This window comes from Gorilla gorilla, chromosome 1 (genome assembly GCF_029281585.2).
Source record: "Gorilla gorilla gorilla isolate KB3781 chromosome 1, NHGRI_mGorGor1-v2.1_pri, whole genome shotgun sequence".
Classification (NCBI taxonomy): domain Eukaryota; kingdom Metazoa; phylum Chordata; class Mammalia; order Primates; family Hominidae; genus Gorilla; species Gorilla gorilla.
The window spans coordinates 187751153-187772368 of record NC_073224.2 but is presented as its reverse complement, the minus strand read 5'-3'; the positions used below and the strand labels follow the sequence as shown (position 1 = coordinate 187772368).

Sequence of the window (21216 nt, the reverse complement as noted above, 5' to 3'; positions counted from 1 at the left end):
GCTTGTTTGTTTCTCTCTGTGTCTCCCTTTCCCTTCCTTTATTTTTCTGAACTATTTCTTTATTTATTAGGGCATTAGCAACTTTAAGTCTACTTTTAAGAATGAATGCAATAATTTTATTTTATTGTATGTCACTTCTCAAAGGTAAGAATGGAGACTTACAATTAAACAGGATGAGGCCAGGTGCGGTGGCTCACGTCTGTAATCCTAGCACTTTGGGAGGCTGAGGTGGGCAGATTGCCTGAGCTCAGGAGTTTGAGACCAGCCTGGGCAACATAGTGAAACCCTGTCTCTACTAAAATACAAAAAAATTAGCCGGGCCTGGTGGCATGCATCTGTAGTCCCAGCTACTCAGGAGTCCGAGGCAGGAGAATTGCTTGAACCCGGGAGGTGGAGGTTGCAGTGAGCCGACATCGTGTCACACTGCACTCCAGCCTGGCGACAGAGCAAGACTGTGTCTCAAAAAAAAGAGGATTATTGACCCTTCCTCACACACACTATTTATTTTCTTTCTTTCTTGAAACCCTCATAAAATGGTAAGAAGTAAGAACAGAAGAGGAGATAACAGTGGATGAAAGGTTTCAGTAAATGGAAAGAGTGAAGATCTTCAAACTGAAGACGCAATAAGCTGCTTGCCTGCGGAGGAAGATCTGTTGAGAAGCCCCACAGCACCTTAGAGAGATTTGTGATATAGAGACTCCAAGGATCTCTAAGGGCTTAGGTGAGGTGTGGTACTGAAAGTAGATTGGCTGGAATATGATACAAAGAATGATTAGTTTTGCAGAATCCTATGTAGCCAAGTAACTTTCCCCTTCATCCTGCAGGGGTCTAGAAGTTTATTTTCTGGAAGAATTGAATAGAGGATACTTTGAAGTGAAGGATACCAAGCATATCAGGAGGGGATGAGGTGCAGGTTGAAAGTAGATTAAGGAAAATGTAAAGTTATAAATGTGGCCGGGCGCGGTGCCTCATGCCTGTAATCCCAGCACTTTGGGAGGCCAAGGCAGGCAGATCTCTTGAGGTCAGGAGTTTGAGACCAGCCTGGGTAACACAGTGAAACCCTTTCTCTACTAAACATACAAAAATTAGCTGGGCCTGGTGGCAGATGCCTGTAATCCCAGCTACTCAGGAGGCTGAGGCACGAGAACTTCTTGAACCTGGGAGGTGGAGGTTGCAGTGAGCCAAGATTGCACCATTACATTCCAGCCTGGGCGATTGAATGAGACTCCATCTCAAAAATAATGAAATAAAATAGTAAAGTTGAGACTAGCCACTAGTGGTCTTGTGTGATTTTCCTCCAGCCAGATTTCAGCTACTTAGGGGAATGTATGTAGTAGGTGGATGGTTGGATTTAGCTAGAGTTGAGGCTTTGCCAGCTGAGACTGGAATATAATTCCAGTAGAAAAACCTATAATATTATTTGTATTAGGGTTCTGTAAAGAAACAGAACCAATAGTATATGGAGGGGTGTGTGTGTGTGTTTAAATTTATTATAAGGAATTGGCTCACGCGTTTATGGAGGCTGAGAAGTTTCCCAATCTGCTGTCTGCAAGCTGGAGACCCAGGAAAGCTGGTGGTGTCATTCTGAGACTAGAGGGCCAATGATGTAAGTCCCATTCTGAGGGCAGAAGATTGATGTCCCAGCTCAACCAATCAGAGAGAATTCCCTCTTCCTCAAGCCTTATTTTATTCACATCCTGATGGATTGGATCATGTCTGGTCACACTGGGGAGGACAATCTGTTTTATTCAGTACACTGATTCAAATGAGATTAGCTCATCCAGAAACACCCTCACAGACATACCCAGAAATAGTATTTAATTTGAGTACCCCATGTCTCAGTCAAGTTGATATATAAAATTATCTGTTATATTATTGGACTTGCCTCACATATTGAAAAACTATATATATGATTTGACCTTGAATCTATAGAGTTAATTTTGTTTAAGAAAATTTTTAATTAGCTAGGTATTAGAGGAGTGGTTACTTTACTTTCATTCTCATTTTAACCTTGGTTTGTATTTTTATTCTTTCATACTTCTGATATGACTTAGTCCTTTATTTAATAGATATAAGTCTGTTTCTTAGTGTCAGTAGCTCTTCTCTTTTTAGAGTATATCATAGCATGTGCGTATTTTTCTAGTTCTCAAGACAGGGAAATCTTTTACCAGTGATTTTCATTCTTTATTCTTTATTGGGTCTTGGAAACTTGAATTTTAGGCCTTTTACTTATTTTCTTATTTTTTATTAAGCACATCATTTTCACATCTGATAATAGAATATTTGTAATGTCAGGAAATTTTTCTTGCTGCCTCAGTTTATCTTTAAAATTAAGTAGTGTTCATTAAATTATCTCCAAGATACTTACGTGTTCTGAAAATACTATGATTATGTGTTAGATATTTTATACTGATAATATAATATTCATAGTCTTAGTTTTATTCTGATTAGCTTCAACTACTAATCTTGTTCAAGGCTAAATTAGGCCCTTAAAGAATTTTACATTGTCTCTAAGCAGTTATAGTTGGGGTACCATAACTTAATGGATATTGTCATATTTTCACAAGAAGGAAGTAATATTTGAAGAGTCTTTGTCTTTTGCATGCACCCCTGATAGTGAAGGTTAATACTGGGTTAATAGATCCATTGCTTCTAAGCAGTTTGAGGAGGACTGGAATCAAGAGACTCCATTTGGAGAAAAAAAACAGTCTGGCAATAAAAATCACAACTGGAAACTTGTGAAACTCAAGAATTCTACGTGTGTAGAAAAAAAAATTGCACTAGAAGGACATTCTTATGAAGCAGCAGTTTTCTTAGCTTTGGATTCTTGGAGGGCCTATTATAAGGCAAATTATATACTTATGAATTAACATAATTAAAGTCATTGGGTAGAAAGTGCCTGCTGTTGATGTTTCACTTTGCATTATCCATTGAAAATAAACGTGCAAAAACTCTTCTTCATTGAAACATTTAACTTTTGGCCTTTCAGACAATAAAATGTCTCTGTTGCTGCCTTGTATGCAAGCCAGGTCTTTGAATCCAAAGGTATAATTGTATTTACTGTTTCAGCCCTATTGCTTTCATTTGTCTGGCTATGATAGATTTATATGAAGAAAATGAGGACTTATTGTTTCAGCAAGTGTAATGAGCAATGTGTTTTTCCTTTAGGATCAAACAGAGCATACTGAATCAGCAGGACTGGCTGGTGGTGCAGCAGACATCATGAGTAAGCACCGAGAAGTCTGTTCCTTATCACGTGTGTAAGGGGAAAAAGGTAAGAAAATGTTTTTATTTCTCTTAGAGATTGAACTTGAGAAACCAATGAGATCTATAGAAGATAATGCTGATGCATATATGTTACTTGCAGCATTTATAACGTTGTATCTTATTAAATCAGGAGTATGCTTTTTTCAAAAAGATTTGACTTAAATTCAGAGGAAAAGGGTATTTAAAAATCACTGTTATTTTGTGTCACAATGGTCACAATGTTAATTTCCCTCCCAGTGCTGGCTCCTTCGTTTTAGAGTTCGTTGACCATAGAAAGGTAATTTCAGAAAAAATATGGATTTGAGCAATATTTAAGCTCATGCAAGAGCTAAACAAGTAAAGCTAATTTGGTGATGGGGAATCAGAAATGTAAATTTAATTATGTTATTTTATTTTGTATTTTTAGATAAGTTATTATGTAGAGCAATAATTTCCAGCAGAAAACTGGAAGTATTCTTGTAGAGCAGGAATCCTTGCCTTTTTCCTAACTAGGAGTCATGTTGTTTTTTTTCAAGTCTTAAGATTATTTAAGGGTGTGAACCCCCAATATCTGTGTTGGAAACAAGTGCTTGGTGTAGCCAAAAGAAACCCGCACTTAGACAGAAATTTTCTCAGCAAGGCACTTTTACTTCTGCAAAAGGGTGCTGCTTGCACCTATTACAAATGCAAGAGCACACTGAACAAAGGAAGGAAGGGGTTTTTAACCCTAACACAGTTCCTGTTTCCGTGTCTTTTCCCTATTGGCTAGGGTTGGATTGCACAATCTAAGCTGATCCCAACTGGCCAAGGCTTAAACTTTTCCAAACAGGGTAAATGTGAGATTTGTGAAGGGGTGAGGTGGGTAAAGAAGAAATGGTTAGGCTTAACAGAAGCGGGGGTAGGATTGTTTACAACTTATGACCAGGAAGTTGAGTCTTTGAAGAGGAACTCAAGTCGTCCCAACAATTTCCCCTCTTCTGTCTTACAGTTCTTCATCTTCAGATTTCTTTAACAGGATCTGGCTTTGTTGTTCTTCTTGATTATCAAGGTGCAAGAGCTTATCTGAGTACTGAGGGGGAGAGGTCGGGGAGGTTTTTGTGAGAGCTGCTTCTATGAGCCTTTGGGTTAACCCACGAATACAAGGTATGATACAGCAACGGACAAGGATGAGTACATCTTTAACAATTGCAAGGGAAGTAAAGATTGAGGTCATGAGTCCCTTCCATTTTCCAAACCACCTTTCCATTAGGCCTGTAAAGGGGTCGTCTATTCCAGAGTTTTTGGCTAATTGATTTGCTAGGGTGGTAAGGCCTTGTAAGGCTTTTATGATTGTCCCATCAGGGGCTGTATTATTAGGAATAAAAGTACAACACTGGACCATGATCATGACATAGACTCTGCCTTTTTTGGCCAATACCATGTCAAGGGTTATTCTGTTTTCCCAGACCATCTGGCTGATGGGGCCTAATTTCAGCGATTCCTTTTATGGCATCTGTGGTATAATTGATGAATTGCTGCTGATTGTAGTATATGTGATTTATCCAGTCTACGTTTTTGTTTATAGTGGACCACCAGAATAAGATAGACTCGAACCTGGTGGCTGTTTGGTTTTGAGCTTTGAATTCATTTGGTACCCTCCGCAGGACCCTGATGCTGTCTATGTAAACTTGAGGGTCAAAGGACCCATTTACTGGGGCTTCTTTTTTTCTTCTGGTTACCTGCTTCCTGATGAAATGCCATGGTGAAAGCCATGGCCAATTGGATCAGAGCACAAGTGCCACTCCAGTTGCTTGGCAGTGTACCAAATGTTGGTCCCCCACAATACCACCATACATCCTCTCGGGGATGGACTAGGGCTGACTGATTGGTTATCTCTTGAAAAGGTTTAGGCCCACTACATCCCATCAGGTTTCCAAGGAATGTCAAATTTTCCGCTTGTTGTGAAAGACACAAGGTAAAATTGGCATCGAGAGCTGGAAGTTGAATGGCCCTTGGGGGCTGTCCCATAGGGGTCCTGACCTTTGGGGAAAATAGTGAGTGAGTGGCACATGACATGTTTCCCCAGGCTGTGGGGTGCTGGAAGAGAGCTACCATACAGTCTTTGCCTGATGGATTGGCCCATCCAAGTGGGAGGGGAACAGTTTGGGTTTCTGGCCTGCCTGTTGCACAAGCGTAACGATCTGTTTTATTTAGGGTGCGAATGGAATATTTAATCAATTCCAGCTAGGCATTTACATCTTGATAACTGGTTTCTATGGCTAGGGTTTGCTGTAAATCCTTACCTTCTACTATAGCTACTTTGGTTTTGTCAGTAGGCATGAAGCGAGAAATGGTTTGATTTTTGTGGTTTTGGGAAGCGGGTAATGGGGGGAGATGGAGGAGGAGGAGCAAACCTAATTTCAAAGATGCCTGTAGGGTCTTTTGCAGTGACATCTGCTCCTAGGCCATAAAGGTGCTCTAAAGTGGGGATAGGGTCAGTGGAGGTGGGGATAGGAATAGAGAGAAGTACTGGGTTGCACTGGTGGTTTTGGCAATTTGAGGGGGTGGTTCCTTTGGTGAAGTGGAGGTAGGGTTTTAGGGCGGTGCGACCCTCTGAGGAGGTCCAGCCCTGATATTTCGTGGTCCAGATAATATCTCCCCAACTATAACATAACCCCTGGAAGGCTTGTGGTCGTTGATTGCAAGGGTTGGGGGTGGTGCTGGTTTTTCTGGGGATGGGGGGCAGAGGTACTTTTCTGAAGAAGCTAGCTGTCTTTGACTATGGAGGTTTCCACAGGGTATGTATGACAAGACAGGCATCGAATGTAATTGTGGGGAGGGTGATTGGGTTACATTGATAATAAGGTGTCCTTGGGTAGCTAAAGGAAGAATAAAAAGACAGATTAAACCTTTTTGAATGTTAGTTTGGAGGGTATTGATCCTGGAATGATGGTCCATGACTTTGCAATGGTTGCGGCCCCTTTTAGCCCAGTGTGGTGGGTCCGTGCTTTTTTGGCCATTCAGATTGCTGTCTCAGTGGTTAGGAGTATTAGATAAGGAGTATTAGATAAGGTCCTTCCCAGGTTGGTTCAAGCTTTACTTCTTTCCAACATATGATAAGGATGTGATCTCTGGGCTGGTGTTGGTGAATTGGGAATTCGAGGGGTGGAGTTTGCGCTAGGAGGCCTTGAGTCCTGAGGGAGGAAAGGGTGGAAGACAGACCAAATATATATATTTTTAGAAACTGATCTTTTGTTTCAAATGTGGGAAGGTCAGTAGTGGAATTTAGGTAAGGCAGCCCATGGAGCATTTCAGGCCAAGATCTTTTGTGTGTGACAGAGTCTTACTCTGTCGCCCAGGCTGGAGTGCAGTGATCTTGGCTCACTGCAACCTGCACCTCCCAGGTTCAAGCAATTCTCCTGCCTCGGCCTCCTGAGTAGCTGGGACTACAGGCACCAGCCACCACGCCCGGCTAATTTTTGTATTTTTAGTAGAGACGGGGTTTCACCATATTGGCCAGGCTGGTCTCGAACTCCTGACCTTGTGATCCACCCTCCTTGGCCTCCCAAAGTGCTGGGATTACAGGTGTGAGCCACCACACCCTGCCAGGCCAAGATCTTTTTGAGGGGCAGTTTGGATTCTTAGTAAGGCAATGGGAAGGCATTTTGTCCATGGTAACTGGATTTCCAAGATTAATTTGGTTAGGTGATTTTTTAGAGTTTGATTAATTCTTTCTACCCTCCCTGATGAAGGTGGATGCCAGGGAGTATGATATTCCCATTTTATTCCTAGTGCTTGGGTTAGCCCCTTAATGATGTGTGCAGTGAAGTGAGTCTCATTGTCTGAATCAGTGTTCTCTATTAGTCCAAAACTGGATATGATATGTTCCAGCAGTGCTTTGACTACATTACTGGCAGTTGTGCTTGGGAAGGGGATGGCTTCTACCCAGTGGGTGAGATGGTCTACTATGACTAGTAAATACTTGAGGCAGCTGATTGGGGGCATTTCAGTTTAATCAACTTGGACGCTTTGGAACGGCCTTAACCCTGGGTTTCTTCCCGTGGGAGGCTGCTTCTTTAGGGTTTCCTTACTAGTTTTTCTGCACATGATGCAACCATCTTCCACTTGCCTAGTAAGGGTATATATCTCTATACACCCATAGACTCTGAGGGCTACATTGCACATAGCTTGAGGACTCCAGTGAGTTCCTGGATGAAGCTGTGACAATATTTCCCTCATGAGGGGCTTAGACAGCATTTCCCTTCCATCTGGTAATGCCTGCTTTCCCTCTGGGCTCTCCTGAGCTCCTGTTTTCTTTAGAGAAAGGTCTACGTGGGAGAAGATGGGGATCGCAGCTGGAGGGGGAGACAAAGGGATAGATGGAAAATGGGTGCCTTTTCGGAAGAGGCAGCTTGCTTAGCTGTTTGATCCGCAAGGTTATTTCCCTGGCTTTCAAAAGATGGATTCTTTTGGTGTCCTGGGATGTGGACAACCGCAATTTCTTGTGGCAGCTGAAGATTTTCTAATACTTGCAAAATTAATTCTTTGTGGACCAAATCTTGGCCCTTACTATTGATGAAGCCTCGTTCAGTCCAGATTTTTCCAAAGGTATGGACTACTCTGAAGGCATACTCGGAGTCAGTGTAAATAGTTCCTTCTTGATTCTGCAGGGATTTTAAGGCTTGGTTTAATGCAAAGAATTCACATGTTTGGGCAGACCAGTTATTTGGCAGTCTTCCTGACTCTACCTCTGTGAGGATTTCCCCATCAACTGTGGAGTACCTGTTGTACCTTTTTCCTTCAATGATCCGGGGGGAACCATCTGTAAAGAGGTGATGCCCTGTTTGGCAAGGGGTTTCGCTTAGATCCAGTCTGACTCTAGTTTGAGAACTGATTAGATCTAAGCATTTATGAGTAGATTCTTCTGGGTTTGGATTTCCTGTTAGGAAAGCAGTGGAGTTGAGTGAATTGTCAGTGGTTAGTGTTAGGTCATCCCTCTCTAATAAGATAACTTCATATTTTAAAATTCTTGAGTCAGTGAGCCATCTCTCTGCCTTCTGATTAAGAATAGTTCTGACTTGATGAGGGGTACTTATGATGAGGTTTCCCCCAAAGGTTATTTTCCTGCTTTCTTCTGTTAGCAAGGCAGTTGCTGCTATGGATTGGACACATTCGGGCCATCCACAGGTTACGGGGTCAAGGATTTTTGACAGGAAGGCTACAGGCCATCGGTGGCCTCCGTGTTTGTGGGTGAGTACTCCTAAGGCCACTGCTTTGCTTATATTAACAAAAAGGTGGAATGGCTGTTCTAAGGAGGGCAAGGCCAGAATGGGGTCTGTTACAAGTAGGTGTTTTATTTCTTCTACCTGTTGGATCTCTGATGGGGTCCAAAGGAGGGTTTACAGGGTCTGGTCTTTCTTGAGTGAGTTTTTGATATAGGGGCTTTGTTTTTAAGGCATAAGAGTTAATCCACAGATGACAATATCCAACCAATCCTGAGAATTTCCTAAGTTCCTGCTTTGTTTCAGGTAAAGGCAAAGATACCATACCTTCAATTTGTTCGGGTCCTATCTTTCGTTCGCCTTTACTGATTAGGTGTCCTAGGTATTTCACCTCAGGTTCTACGAATTGGAGTTTATTCTTTGAGACTTGTAACCCTTGTTCCCTTAGGAAATTTAGGAAGTTAACTGAAATTGCTGTTACTTGATCCTTGTTATCTCCTGAAATGAGCAGGTCATCCACATATTGGAGAAGGCATATGGATGAAGGCAGGGAGAAATTTTCTAGAACTTGTTCTAATATTTGACCAAATAGATTTGGGGACTCTGTAAACCCTTGGGGCAAGACTGTCCATCAGTACTGTTGTTTTCTACCAGAGTCAGGGTCCTCCTACTCAAAGGCAAACATGTCCCAACTATCTTCTGCTGAAGGGCAAGCCCAAAAGGCATCTTTTAAATCTATCACCATGAACCATTGGTGGTTGTATGGGATTCTACTGACAATGGTGTAAGGATTGGGAACAACAGGGTGGGCGGTTTGAACTATTTGATTAATAGCCTGGAGGTCTTGCACTAGCCGGGATGACCTGTCTGGCTTCCTTACAGGCAATATTGGAGTGTTATAAGGGGGCATACAGGGTTCAAGGAGTCCATCGTGGACAAGGCTTTCAATTATATGTTTTAAACCTATCCTGGCTTCCAAGGGAATAGGGTATTGTTTTGTTTTTACTGCTTCCCTGGGAGTTTTTAATTTGGCATGGATTGGAGGAACCTGTAGCTTTCCTCGAATTCCTTCCTTTGACCGTATGTCGGGATGGATTTGGCTTTCTTCCGAAGTGGTGACCAGGTTTAAGGAAGTAAGTTTTCCCTGATTAACATATAGGCCTATGCCTAACCTTAACATTAAGTCCCTTCCTAATAAATTAGTTCCTGCTTTGGGAATTAATAAGAACTTAGTAGTGGCCGACTTATTCTTATATTTGACTTTGGTTTCCTCTAGAATTTTTGCCCTGAATCCTTCCCCTATAAACCCTGAGACAGTATGGTTTTCTGCTGAACATGCTAAGCCTGATGGGAGAAAACATAGGGAAAGCGAGCTGCTCCTGAATCGACTAAGAAAGTGACTATCTCTGATTTGGGCCCACCATTAAATTTATCAGGGGCTCTTGGTGGGACTCAAGGTGGAAGATGTAGAGTCCCTGACCCCGCTATTCTTCTTCAAATGTCATGAGTGGAAGGACTTTCTTTTCCCTCTCCCATTCGGGACATTCTCTCTTAAAATGTCCTGGCTTTCCACACTAGAAACATCTGTTTTCCCTTCTCCCCCTCCCTGTTCCCTGACTCTCAGGTTTCATCCCTTTGCTTCCTGTATAGGGGTCAGACAGCCAGGTGCTTAGAAGGTCTACAAGTTCTATTTTCCTGGGCTCCCTGTTGAAGAGTTCCCTGTTGTAGGGTGGACAGGCATAATCTTTGCCTTTTGCTTCTGCCTTTCCTCATCCCTCTCTACATACACCTTTTGGGCCTCTTAAAAGTTCCTCTATGGGATGGTCTTTCCAATTTTCTATCTTTTGTATTTTTTTTGTAATGTCCGGCCAACTATTGGTGACAAAGTGGAGCTTTAACATTCCTTGTCCCAGTGGGTCCTCTGTGTCTAAACCTGCATATTTTCTTATCTGTTCCTTAAGTCTTAAGAATTCTATGGGCCCTTCATCTTTCCCTTGTTGTACATTAAATGCTCAGGAAACATTAGGGTTCAAGGAGCTGATTCCCAAATCCCTTTAATTATCATGTCCCTGAGATCTCTCATGTTTTCTCAGTGGGCTTCATTGTTCTTATCCCACTGAGGGTCCTGGACCAGGAATTTATGCTCTGCTGCAAGGACATTTTGAACAGGACAGTGTTTGCGCTCCCAGACTATCATGGCAGCCCTGAAGATCATGATTCTTTCCTTTCCTGAGAAGAGAATACCTAGGATAGACATTAATTCAGCCCAAGTGTACAGTTGTGGCTCCAGAAATTGTCCAATTTGATCTGCGACTCCAAAAGGGTCGTCTAACAGTGGTTTGAGTTCCTTTTTTAGATTTCTAACCTCTGAACTAGTTAAGGGGGCATTTACAAAGCCAATATCCCCTCCTCCTAGTGGTACTTCCCTTAAGGGAAAAAGGGTTGGGGTAGACTTCTTTGAGGAAGAGAGGAAAGGAAAGTTTTGGATATCCCTTTGGCATTGTTCTATTTCCCATTGGAGCTTTCCTGAGGAAGGGGCATGTTCAGGTGGCTGTCCAGCGGGGATGTGGGGTGGCAAGGCCCATGGGGCAGGGTTATATGGGGGAGGAACTGAGTGTTCAGCTTGGGGTGGAGGGGTAGGGAGGGGAAGGACTGAGTGTTCCACTTAGGGTGGAGGGGTAGGCAGGGGAAGGTGGTCTAGAGGATCCCATGCATCTTTAGATACAGAATTTGACTTAGATAGGTCGTCTTTGGGAGGTATTGAGTTTGGCTTTGCTTTCTCATCCTTTAGGGGATAGAGAAGGACAGGTCTTTTTCTCCAACATAGAGCATCGTCTGTCTCCTCTTGAGAAACTGGACTTTTATCATTGACTTACTGGATCAGGAGTTGACATATCCAGTCCTCATTTTACCCAAACTCTGGCCAAAAGACTGAAGGTCTGAGGATGGGTTCCTTAGTCCAAATAAAAACAGCAATACTTTATCATACGCTGTCTTTTCTTGTATTTTGTCCTTTCATTATCCTTCCAGTATTTTAACATAAGGCATAGGGGACTGTCAGGGGGAATTTTATTGTCTGCTTGGCCTTTTATAGTCCCTGTCTTACTTGGGGTATTTCCCATCCTGGCGGTTGGTGAGGCTAAATGTCTCGTATTAGAGATTTCTTGCACTCGCGTGTCCTAGAGGCTGAACCTCCCCTTTTCCCACTGGAGGTTTCTTGCACTCTTGTGAGCACCCACTTTGTCCTTATTGGCTGCTTCCCTCGTGAGAATTTTAGGTTCCTCTTAGTATTGGCGGGTTGGTGTAATCCCCTGACTGGAAAACTGCCCTAAGACGTATAAGGTGACCACAGAACCAAGTCCGGACTCCACACTTGCTTCGCACCCAATGGCGTGTCTCACTCACACACTTTCAACCTACAGAGATCCCAACCACCAAGGAATACTTTGTTGCCCCAGTAGTGACGTTTCTTACCTTGGTCTATGCACAGAGTTATCTGGTCACTGAGGAATTCTTAAGGATCCTCCCTATAGCCCATGTTGCTGAGAGTCTGGATTTATTCATCACTTTGGGCAAGATTCGATCCTCCACTCCTGGGGCCACCACAACGAGGCAGTGGGATGCGTCTCCCCATGAAAGATAATCACTAGCCCCTCCCAAAGGAGAATGGGATCCTGGACAAGCCCCCAGATTTGTTGGAAACAAGTGCTCAGTGTAGTGAAAAGAAACCCGCATTTAGAAGTTTTCTCAGCAAGGCACTTTACTTCTGCAGAAGGGTGCTGCTTATGCCTGTTACAAATACAAGAGCACACCAAACGAAGGAAGGGGTTTTTAACCCTAACACAGTTCCTGTTTCTGTGTCTTTCCCCTGTTGGATGGGTCGGACTGCACAATCTAAGCTGATCCCGATTGGCCAAGGCTTAAACTTTTCCAAATAGGGTAAAAGTGCGATTTGTGAAGGGGTGGCGGTAAAGAAGAAACAGTTAGGCTTAACATAAGAAGGGGTAGGATTGTTTACAACTTATGACCAGGAAGTTGAGTCTTTGAAGAGGAACTCAATTGTCCCAACATCTGGGACAGGTCTCAGTTTATTTAGAAAGTTTATTTTGCCAAGGTTGAGGACACTCAAGAGGTCCTGATGAAGCAACTGTGTTGTCTGAGGTATACACCCAAGGTTCATCGTCTTGTGCCAGGAAAATTTAGGACACCGACACACATGAGGAGTTTAGGAGCGAAGGTTTAATAAACAGAAGAAAGGAGAAAGAAAAACAGCTCTCTCTATTGAGAGAGAGGGGTCTTCTGAGGGAAAAGACTGGCAGGTGGTGGATGCGCCGGATTTTATAGTCCAGCTTGAGGAGGCGGTGTCTGATTTATGTAGAGCTCACAGATTGGTTCGATCAGGTATGAAGTTTACATAGCATGCAGGGAAGGCTGGTTGCCCCACCCTAATCTTATTATGCAAACGAACTTTCTCCTTGGCAGGTGCCATCTTATCTGCTCCTTACTGTACATGTGGCTGGCAGAGAAGGGAAGATGGAGCCTCCATCTTGAGCATGTCTAGTCCCTAGTTCCTGCTGGCATTCACCTGTGCAAGCTCCCGGCTTCCTTGTCTATGTCTGCAGCTCGACTTCACAGACTGCTCTTTGTTAGAAAATGATTTCCAGCCTGGCCAACGTGGTGAAACCCCATCTCTACTAAAAATACAAAAATTAGCTGGGCCTGGTGGCACGAGCCTGTAATCCCAGCTACTCGGGAGGCTGAGGCAGGAGAATCGCTTGAACCCAGGAGGCAGAGGTTGCAGTGAGCCGAGATCATGCCACTGCTCTCCAGCCTGGGTAGCAGAGTGAGACTGTCTCAAAAAGAAAAAAGAAAATGATTTGGGGCTGCTTTTCATTAAAAAGAAAAGCCTTACTGAGGACTCTCGTACCCTTACTATCTGCCTAAGTGATTTCTTCTTAACTCCTGTATCACTGACAACACGTGCCCAGGGTTCTAAGAGCACAACTTGGTTTTATACATTTTAGGGAGACATGAGACATCAATCAACATATGTAAGATGAACATTGGTTCTGTCTGGAAAGGCGGGACAATTCAAAGCAAAGGCAGGACTACTGGAAGCAAGGAGGGGGCTTCCAGATCATAGGTAGATAAAAGACAAATGATTGCATTCTTCTGAGTTTCTGATTAGCCTCTCCAAAGGAGGCAACAGATGCGCATTTATCTCATTGAGCAGAAGGGTAACTTTGAATAGAATGGGAGGGATGTTTGCCCTAAGCAGTTCCCAGCTTGACTTTTCCCTTAAGCTTAGTGATTTTGGGGCCCCAAGATTTTCCTTTCAGAAGGGGTAGAAAATGGTGGAGGATATATAGGTGAGAAAGGTTACAAAAACTGATTACACTACTCACTAATGGAATGTTGCATACTCTGGTTGAGTTATCTGACTTTTCCATGTAAGCTGTAAGGAAAGGCATGGGACCAGCAGTGTTTAATAGGAAACTGAGACCCTTTTCTCTTCAGTTGAGGGTGGAGCAGAGGTACTTGGCAGCAATGCCTTCTTCACCAAAACTCTGAGTCTGCAGTTGGCAAGCTATTTCTCCTCCTTTAGCCTTTTCACATGGGAGTGTGAGAAGATAGTGCCCTTTTCTGCCTTCACTTGCCAAAATCTCATCCTTCAGGCGTTGCCTCTTTAGGAAGTTTCCACCCATTGTAGCAAAAACTATCAGTTATCCACCAAAGTCACCAAAATCCATTTTTCCCTTCTGTAGTAGCCGCAGCTGTGATGTCATGGTCCAATCAGCCTTTGCAGCTGTGTATTCATCATCACAGTTAAGATACAGCATAATTCTATCACCACAGAGATCCTTATTGCTACTCCTTTGTAGTTGCATGTACCCTCTCCCCTGACTATCCAATATTTAATGACTTTTTAAAGTTAAAAACACTGTTAAAACTCATAGGAAGAGCTGGGTTAGCATAAAGGCAAACCCTATTATGTTCCTGGATGAGAAGACTTAATATCATTCTTTCTCCTGAGTGAGGACTAGGTTAGGAATTCTAATTTCTCGTGGTTTATTTTATTGGCACTCTATTCCATCCTGCTCCATTGCTGAGTCTTGGGACCATGGAGGGGACTTTTTCTGTAGCTCCTGGCTTCATGTAGAAAGCTCAGTTTGGCCCCTCTGGTGCATAAATTTCTATGTTTGCAGCCAGTAATTCTTATTCTTCCTGCTACCTTTCAAAACCCAGGCTTAAAGGTTGCTGTCTAGTTTTGATACTCCTATGGACTGCCACTCTTCAGTTCCTGCTTTCCTTCTAGGTTTATGGCATCTGTGTATTTCCCTTTCTTGCTTTTGAATTTGACTGTTTAAACTCTTTTAAAATATTTTATTTAGAATTTATTTATTTATTTATTTTTGAGACAGGGTCTCACTCTGTTGCTGAGGCTAGAGTGCAGTGCCACCATCATGGCCCACTGCAACCTCCGTCTCCTGAGCTGAAGCAATCTTCCTGCCTCAGCCTCATGAGTAGTTGGGATTACAGGCATGTGTCACCACACCCAGCGAATTTTTAAAATTTTCTGTAGATACGGAGTCTCACTATGTTGTCCAGGCTGATCTCAAACTCTTGGCCTCAAGCGATCTCACACCTTGGCCTCCCAAAGTGCTAAACTCTTTAAAATAATTAGTTTTGTCTATAATTTTTTTATTTAGAGTAGGAAGGAATGTTTACCACCCATCAGCTCAGTGTGCCCTTTTTTCTTTTAAGAAATCTTAAGCCTGCAGAAAAATGGAAAGACTAGAACAATTAAGACCCATATATCCTTCAGCTAGAGTTATCAGTTTTTACCATTTTGTCCCTTTTGCACACCTTTCTTCCCTTCCCACACATATACTCTCACATCATTTAAAAGTTAGTTGCAGACAACACAACGCTTCTTTCCTAAACACTTAGCAGGCATCTCCTAAGAGAACAAGTAAGGGCATTCCCCTACAAAATCGGAATGCCATTATCACATCTAAGAAAATGGTAATTAATTCAATGTGTCACCCAATGTATCGTCCATATCCAAATTTCTTCTGAGATTGTTCTCAAAATGTTAATTTATGCTGTGTGTGTGTATATGTGTGTTTTCTTGATCCAGAATCAAGTCAGTGCCTGACACTTGGTTATTTAATATTTTGTCTGTTCTAGTTGAGAATAATCTTTTTTCCTTTTTTTTTTTTTTTTTAAAGATGAGGTCTTGCCCTGTCACCTAGGCTAGAATGCAGTGGCGCAGTCATAGCTCACTGTAACCTCGAACTCCTGGGCTTAAGCGATTCTCCCACCTCAACCTCTTGAGTAGCTGCACCACCACACCTGGCTAATTTTTATTTTTATTTTTGTTGATGTTGCCCAGGCTGCTCTTGAACTTCTGGGCTCAAGCGATCCAATCCTCCACCTCAGCCTCCCAAAGTACTGGGATTACAGATGTGAGCCACTGCGCCCAGCCACATTTAATATTTTGGAAAGTTCAGATCAGATACAGAATGCCTCACATTCTAGATTTGTCTTATTGTCTCCTCATGATTAAATCGGCTAAATGTTTTGGCAAGAATACTGTATAGGTGATGTTTTATATTTTTCATTGCATCATATTGGAAAGTGCATAATGTCAGCTTGTTAAACTGTTGTGGTGGTACTGAGTTAAATCATTTGGCTAAGGTGATGATTTCTATATCTCTTCATTGTAAACATACATTTCCTTCTTTGAAATTAGTGATTTACCTGTGGAATGATAATGTGAGGTACTGTGAATAGTTTCTTCCCTAATAATAATTTACTTAATAGTTTAGCATCCATTTTTGATGCTTGTTTGAATCAGTTATCGTAATTGGAATTCAGTACAACTTATTGACCAGCTGCTTATACACTGTTCATTTATTCATTCTGCAGGTATTAATTGAAATAGATACCACATTAGCACATCAGGCTCTATGTGAATCACCAGGAATACATGGTGAACACAGTCCGGTGGGTGCCCTTGTGGTGCCTACAGTCTGGTGGGAGAGATTGACAAATAATCACACAGATGTGTATTTATAGATGGTGATAAATATTTTAAGGACCAAGAATGGGGTGCCATGAGGGATTGTTGTTGTAGAAAAAGCGGGTTCTTGTCAAACAACCAGGAAAGATTAGGCTCACAGACACTTTTTTTTTGGAGACGGAGTCTCACTCTGTCGCCCAGGCTGGAGTGCAGTGGTGTGATCTCGGCTCACTGCAAGCTCCGCCTCCCAGGTTCACGCCATTCTCCTGCCTCAGCCTCCCGAGTAGCTGGGACTACAGGCGCTTGCCACCAAGTCCAGCTAATTTTTTTGTATTTTTAGTAGAGACGGGGTTTCACCGTGTTAGCCAGGATGGTCTCCATCTCCTGACCTCGTGATCTGCCTGCCTCGGCCTCCCAAAGTGCTGGGATTACAGGCGTGAGCCTCCGCGCCCTGCCTAGGCTCACAGACACTTTGAAGGGTGAGGGGGAAGGCAAAAAAGGAAAAAACTCAGCAAAGCGAGAGGGGTTCCTGTTAACAGGCTCCCATCTCACAGATTGAATCCCATGTTACCACACAGGAACAGGAGAGGCAAACGGAGTGAACTTCCCAAGGCCCCACCCCGTCCTTCCAGTGTGCAGCGCGCAGGTGGGCATCCAGAAAGAATCAGTCAAACAGGGAGGTGAACAACACACACCAGGGCCCGTTGCGGGGGTGGGGATCGTACTTAGAGGATGAGTCAGTAGGTGCAGCAAACCACCACAGCACACATATACCTATGTAATCTGCATGTTCTGCACATGTATCCTGGAACTTAAAAAAAAAAAAAAAAAGAATCAGTTGGAAAAGGGCAGGCTTCATCCAGGATGGCCAGTTCGGTTTTTCGGCCCTCATGCTGTTTTAAACTTGAAGGTGGGGTTTTGCTGGGGTACCCTTGGCTGCCTCCTGTCTCTATCTGTCCCCTTATAAGGGGAGCCATCACCTTTTCTGGGGGTTCACATAACACTTCCCTTTGAAAGTGATATTTGAGCAAAGAGATCAAATGAAGAATGATGAACTTAAATAACCTCTTGAACTTCTGTACTACTTATTCTGTAGCACTTATCTGTTAATTTTATCTGACAGATTAATCACTTGCTGTCTCCTGTGTTGTTATTAAAATCATGTATTATTTAAATTTTCTTACTTAGCCTTGTTTACTGTTGACTAAATTATAAGCTTTATAATGTTAGGGATGATATCTGAGACTTGATTACAGTATAGATGCATATAGTAGATGCAGTAGGTAAATATGTTAATCTGATTATTTGTTTACTAATACTTTTATAATGACCATAAAATGCTGTTAAATATTGTAGGTGCATATTGAATGTGTCAGATTGTGTGTTGTGAGAAATTTCATTTGCTCTTAGCATTAGTAGACATTAAATGTGCAACCTATCTGAAATGGCATGCATATAAAAATGATTTTGACCTATAAATAATTAGACAACAAAGATAGATATTTAAAAAAATTCATAGATTATGGGCTGGATGTGGTGGCTCATGCGTGTAATCCCAGCACTTTGGAAGGCTGAGGTGGGCAGATCACTTGAGGTCAGGAGTTTGAGACCAGCCTGGCCAACATGGTGAAACCCTGTCTCTACTAAAAATGCAAAAATTAGCCAGGCATGGTGGCACACACCTTTAGCCCCAGCTACTCTGGAGGGTGAGGCAGGAGAATCACTTGAGTCCAGGAGGGGGAGGTTGCAGTGAGCTGAGATTGAGCCACTGCACTCCAGCCTGGGTGACAGAGACTCCATCTCCAAAAAAAATAATTCACAGATTATGTAGCTTATTTGCCTACCTAAACTTAAGTAACCTAATAGGAGCCAATCTATAAATGTTAACCAAGTTAATAATCATGGGAAAATACTCTTTCTTTTTTTGAGATGGAGCTTCACACTTGTTGCCCAGGCTGGAGTGCAGTGGTGCAATCTCGGCTCACTGCAACCTCCACCTCCCGGGTTCAAGTGATTCTCCCTCCTCAGCCTCCTGAGTAGCTGGGACTACAGGCACACGCTACCACTCCTGCCTAATTTTTTGTGTATTTTTACTAGAGATGAGGTTTCACCACGTTGGCCAGGCTGGTCTCAAACTCCTGACCTCAGGTGATCTACCCACGTTGGCCTTGCGAAGTGCTGGAATTACAGGCATGAGCCACGATGCCTGGCCGGGAAATACTTGAATAAGTCAGTTAAATTCCCTGAGCTTGTTTTCTTATTTGTAAAATGAGGGAAATATCATTCACACTTTTATATACCTCAGAGAAGAAGAAACACTACCTTAGTAAGTCAAAGAAAGTTCATCACTTATTATATTTGACTTAAAGTTTACAAAGACAGGCTATTACATTTCTGATTTTCTCTGTTTTTCATGTTTTCCTTACTCAGACTTTTTGGGGAATTTGTAATTTGACCTCCCCTGCCTGTATTATATCAATAAGAAGCCAAGCAGAATTTTCAGTTTGGAAAGAAAAATTTGAAACACTAAGGAAATAGGTGTGGAGATCATGGTAATGGATGGAAAAAAGGAGATAATAGGTAGCATTTACTTAACACCTATTATGTGCCCTTAGCATCTGTTAAGTCATTGACACACCTAGTGTATATGCCCGAGGATGCTTTTGGATCGATTAACATTAAAGAAATGGTTTAGAAATGGTACTCGAAGAGGGTTACAAGAATAACCAGGTCAGGGCCAAGTGCATGGCTCATGCCTGTAATCCCAGCACTTTGGGAGACTGAGGTGGGTGGATCACTTGAGGTCAGGAGTTTGAGACCAGCCTGGCCAACATGGTGAAACCCTGTCTCTACAAAAAATACAAAATTAGCTGGACATGGTGGTGCTTGCCTGTAATCCCAGCTACTTGGGAGGCTAAAGCAGGAGAATCGCTTGAACTCGGGAGGCAGAGGTTGCAGTGAGCCAAGATGGAGCCATTGCACTCCAGCCTGGGCAACAAGAGTGAGACTCTGTCTCAAAAAAAAAAAAGGAATAACCAGGTCAGAGTCATCATTAGCATTTTGGGACTAGCATCCGTTACTCCTGTACTTAAACTTCCCTGTCATTTCCCATTTGAAAAAAATTCTGTAAGCTTCGTTCTTTAATAGAAACACAATTTTATACCAAACAATGATTCCTTTCCCAGCATCTGAAATGTGTCTGTTGAAGCATGAAATGATCACCAAGTCAGCCTTTTATATTTAGTTATATTTTGTTGTCAGCTTACAGGTTTTTAGAATTTATTAGCTTAAAGATCTTATAATATATCCAGTGGGATGCCAGGTTTTATAGTTTACCATTATCTGGAAAGATTTATAAGAGATTTTATCCTTGTGTATATACTTAAGATTTATAAATTATATTTTAATAATTCAAAATGTAATACGCATTTACTTTTTAGGTTTAAACAAGTCTCTTAAGTGGTGTTTCCTCACCGATGGAGAATTACTTCCAAGCAGAAGCTTACAACCTGGACAAGGTGTTAGATGAATTTGAACAAAACGAAGGTGAGAATTTATATTGGTGAATCTGTTTGCCTATGTGGTATAGAGAATGTGGGGATATAAGAGGATGTAGTATTTAAAAAAATAAAATCAGGTCTGATGACTTAATGATAGTAATATTATTTAATAATATACAGGGGAAGAAATAACATTTTTTAGCACTAAATGCCAGATACTTAAAATCCCACAGACCTTATTGCCATTTTATAGATGAGAATAGAGGCACAGAGAGGTTAAGCACTTTTCTCAAAGTTATCTTGTGAACAAGTGGCAGGATTAGAATCCAGGCAGTGTGACACTAGAGCCTGAGCTTTACTAAACTACCCTATACAATGAATGTATGGTCAAGAAATGTGCTTGCATTTCCTAAACTAAGAAAAATAGCTCGTTCTATATTGATTGCCCAATAAAGTAAAGATACATTTAAAACTATTTACATCACAACTGCCTAAATGGTTAATTATATATTCTCAAGCATCAGTAGAAACGTCCACTTAAGATTCACTTCTTTTGTTTGTTTGTTGGTTGGTTGGTTTTTTGAGAAAGTTGCTCTGTCTCCCAAGCTGGAGTGCAGTGCTCACTGGAACCTCTGCCTCCCTGGCTGAAGTGATTCCCATGCCTCAGCCTCCAGAGTAGCTGGGATTCCAGACACCCGCCACCATGCCTGGCTAATTTTTGTATTTTTAGTACAGGAGCGGTTTCGCCATGTTGGCCAGACTGGTCTTAAACTCCTGGTGTCAAGCAGTCCTCCCTCCTCAGCCGCCCAAAGTGCTGGGATTATAGGCATGAGCCACCACGCCTGGCCAAGATTCACTTCTATTTAGGGAAGACTTTTCTCTAAATTTCCCTCTTGGTTTAACTTGAGTGGGTAAGCCATAATTAAATTTCTTCCTCCTCACCGTTCTTCCCCTGTGTTCTCTATTTCTAACAGGAAATGGCATTAACAAGTTTACAAAGTGGTATATTTCCATCCAAAGTCCATGATTCCAGTCCAGGCAACATGATGAAACCCCATCTCTACAGAAAATACAAAAAAAATTAGCCAGGCCTGGTGGCACACCTGTGGTCCCAGCTATTTGGGAGGCAAAGGAGGGCGAATCACTTCAGCCCTAGAGATAGAGGCTGCAGTGAGCTGTGATCATGCCACTGTATTCCAGCCCAGATGACAGAGCAAGACCCTGTCTTAAAAAATAATAAAGC

The 21216-nt window shown here is 42.4% G+C and overlaps 1 protein-coding gene across 2 annotated transcripts in view; it reads left to right on the top strand.

Moving 5' to 3' along the window:
• The first annotated feature begins 563 nt into the window (after window positions 1-563).
• ZFYVE9 (zinc finger FYVE-type containing 9) overlaps window positions 564-21216 on the top strand; it is a 133030-nt gene continuing 112377 nt past the window's right edge. For both annotated transcript variants that reach the window (XM_055348911.2, XM_055348908.2), the window contains exons 1-3: window positions 564-721; window positions 3169-3274; window positions 19914-20019. In XM_055348911.2, the coding sequence (XP_055204886.2) occupies window positions 19950-20019 (70 nt within the window). In that variant the 5' untranslated portion in view covers window positions 564-721; window positions 3169-3274; window positions 19914-19949. The remainder of the gene's footprint in view (window positions 722-3168; window positions 3275-19913; window positions 20020-21216) is intronic.